At 35.1% G+C, this 3480-nt stretch overlaps 1 protein-coding gene across 1 annotated transcript in view; it reads left to right on the forward strand.

The window, feature by feature from the left end:
- The window catches only part of BRD9 (bromodomain containing 9), a 23005-nt gene that overhangs the window by 17601 nt on the left and 1924 nt on the right, over positions 1 to 3480 (forward strand). The window contains exons 13-16 of the mRNA XM_026843609.1: positions 205 to 316; positions 1344 to 1382; positions 1832 to 1903; positions 3258 to 3360. Of these exons, the coding sequence (XP_026699410.1) occupies positions 205 to 316; positions 1344 to 1382; positions 1832 to 1903; positions 3258 to 3360 (326 nt within the window). The remainder of the gene's footprint in view (positions 1 to 204; positions 317 to 1343; positions 1383 to 1831; positions 1904 to 3257; positions 3361 to 3480) is intronic.

The raw sequence follows: 3480 nt of genomic DNA on the forward strand, positions 1-3480 counted from the left end.
AAAAAAAAAAAAAAAAAAAAAAAAAAGAAAATAAAATTATATGTAGAAGGCCTTAATTGCTTTTCTGAAGATGCATAAAAATGTAAAAGAACAAGGAAAATGTAGGTGTAATGCAGTGTAGTTGGGGAAAACCATATTATAAGTTGAAATATTTTTTACAAAAGTAAACATTTTCTGTAATGCTTATATCTCCATTCCTACTAGCTTACAAGAATTTGTGAAGGATGCTGGAAATTACAGCAAGAAAATAGTAGATGATCTTCTGGACCAGATCACTAGTGGAGATCACTCCAAAACTATTTATCAGCTAAAGCAGGTGTGTCCTTGATGTGCAGAAATGTCACAAGTTCATCATAACATGAATGACCTGTTTCTGTTTCATTCCAAAGAAGCTGTGGCTGTCCCCTCCCTGAAGTGTTCAAGGCCAGGTTGGACGGGGCTTTGAGCAGTCTGGTCTAGTGGAAGGTGTCCCTGCCCATGGCAGGGGGGTTGGAACTAGGTGACCTTTAAGGTCCTTTCCAACCCAAACCATTCTGTGATCCCTGATGTGGTGGAAGTGAGATTGTGCAACATCTCTGCAGAGTTAAAAGTAGAAAAGGGTGGGTGATGTTTGGGGAAAATGAGAAAATAGAATGAAAAATACAGAGGATTCTTTAGAATCTTCTGGGCGTTTTTTTCCAGTCCCAATTGGAAAAAGATTGTATGAGACAGGAAGAAATGTAAAGGATTAGTTCAAAAAATTAAAAAGTTCAAAACCAATATTTTAAATATTCTACATCTAGAAACATGTGTATACAACTCACTGAATTTAGCTGTAAAACAAAACATGTGCCTTCCCTTGTGTACCACCTTGTTTTATGGATATTGTTTCAAATGAGGATTTCTTTCAAATGATCAATAGCTACTTAGATTTAGAAATGCTCTTTGATTGTGACATATGCGGGTATGTACAGATTTTGTGCAATGAAAGGTGTTTCAGTGATGTGCCATGGTGTTTTATGCATGAGTATTTTGTGCTGCTATGTTTGAGTAAGGATGAATATCTCTGAAAGTGAAGCCTTAAAGGGTTTGGAATCAGAAGTTACTGAAGTAATGACTGAGATACTGCACATGAAGTTTATGGGCAAAGAAATAGTGTAAGGAGACTCAAAATTAGTAAAAATGCATAATACTAAAATATTACGAAACAGTAACTGTTACATTGTAATTGCATTACAGATATGTGAAAGATATCTGTCTCTAACCTCATTTTGTGTGCAAAGTTTGAATATACTTGAAATTGTGCAAAAGAGGTCTTTCTCTTACATTGAATGAAAGTAATTGTTAGTGTTGTGTCTTTCTAGCGGCGAAACATCCCAGTAAAACCACTGGATGAAGTTAAAGTAAGTTATGCTGATACTCAGTCTTTTTTTTTTTTTTTTAACTGGAAAAAATTTCTTGGCATTTAAAGTAGAGAAAGTGATGGTCTCTGGGCTTGCAACATTCAAATTCCTAATTTTATTTAGTGTGCATCTATTGTGTATAATATAACAGAAAACCTTGGTAAGTGTAGTATATGATTATTAGGTTGGTCCTAAAGATGCTGTCCTAAGATGCTGTCCTGATAAGTTCTAAATTGTTTACGTGAATGTATATGTTCACCCATTAGAGAAGAGCTAGTCTTTATCTTTTTTGTAGAGACCTACGCAAACATCACAAAACACGATAGTGTTCTGTGGTCGCCTGGGATTTCTTCATGGTAAACCAGTAAATTACACAAATTAAGAGTGTTTTTAGGAAACAAGTGTAAACTGTGAAATGCTAAGATCTAAAATATGATTTGGTTCTTTAGGTTTTGCCAGTTCTCATAAAAGAAGAACACAAGTTGCGTAATACCTGTCCGGATTCTTCCAAACAGATTATGGTAAAATGGTTTGTGTGTTTAAAAAAAACAAAACCAAAAAAAGGGAGTATTTTGAGATACTCATTTTGTTTCAGTGCAAGGATATACATGTTCTGAGGTAGGAGATTAAAGTAGCAGTATCTAGAATAAACTTTCAGTACTTAAAGTGCATTCTCTTGACACTCACTCTGTTTTAGTTAGTGGCTTTGTCTGTCTTGTTCTGTATTTTCTAGTTCAATTCAGCATGCATAACTAAATCTGAGACGAAAAGACCTCTTAGGAATCTGAAAGATAATTGATGAATACTGCTGATGAATATTTGAGGTTCAAGGTGCTGTAAAAGTGGAAAAAACCAGTAGTACTTATCAGTTTTACCACAGCTGTTGAAAACATCTGTTAGAAAGTAGGGGTAAATAATGCGTATCTTACGCTTTCGCAGCTACTAATCAAATCTTTGTTTGAGTGGTACAGGTTTTATCTTGCAAATTATTTGTGACAACAGAAGAGATGCACTTCATTCCATGGCACCTCACATAAAAAATTAAATGGATTACATTATAGCACATAATGACATTTATGGTTTTATAAATACACCTTATGTTTTGTGGAAAGGTTTGTATTTCTGTAGAAGGTGTCTGGTTAAATTAATTCATGAAACTGCTAAGTTTCATTTTTTATATTTATAAAAGATAATACCTGGTTTTGTTTTTACCTGCATGTCTTATTCCTCCTGATTGAATAGGCAATGTCTGAGAATTCTGTTAGAATGCGTAATCATTTTTACTTTCATCTCTTACTTTTTGCCATTACATAGCAGTATTGCAGCAGGGATGGAAAAAATGAAATTGTTGTAGTGCAGGGTGTATTTCATTATCCAAATGTATAGGAAAAACTACTTCAGGACCAACTCCAGCTGATACTATATAGGGAGGCCCACCTTACTGATTTTACTAGTCACATACTAAAAATTTCAATAAATCCAGGGTTGCATTGAAAAGGTGAAGGGAAAAGGGGATCTTGGAGTGATTCATGATGGGGGAGACTGGTAATTCTTCTGCAACAAAACAGGGTTGAGTTGAGTATGTAATTGAGTCCCAGAGGATTTGGTATAGTTGGTTTCAACAGTCCTGGATGATGAGATGAAAGATTAAATTTAGACTACCCTGCAGATCCCTTGCCATTCATATGACTGGTGAGTCCTGGGACCACGTTTGAGCTGCTTGTGAGTTGCAGGTTAGCCAAAACTGTTATGGATGCTCCAAAGTGTTGTGGTGCACACTGACAGTATGGATTCGTGCATTCACCTTAAACATTAAAAAGTTATCACGACAGCTTATCGCTATTGCTAGTCTTTCTGGTTTTTGTATTTTGATAGGTTGGAGAATCTGCTGGAGACAGTAATGCTTCTGACTTGGACTTTCTCTCTATGAAAACATACTCAGATGTATCTCTTGATATTTCTATGTTAAGTTCATTAGGTAAGTAATTAAATATACAAGCCATCAATAATGATTTAGTTGTACCCTTTAGGCAAAATAACAGCTGGATTTGCTAAGAATAACAAAGTTTGAAGCGTAGTAGTAAGTCTACATTTGACA

The sequence above is a fragment of the Athene cunicularia genome, assembly GCF_003259725.1.
Source record: "Athene cunicularia isolate RWA chromosome 2 unlocalized genomic scaffold, athCun1 chr2_part1, whole genome shotgun sequence".
Lineage (NCBI taxonomy): Eukaryota > Metazoa > Chordata > Aves > Strigiformes > Strigidae > Athene > Athene cunicularia.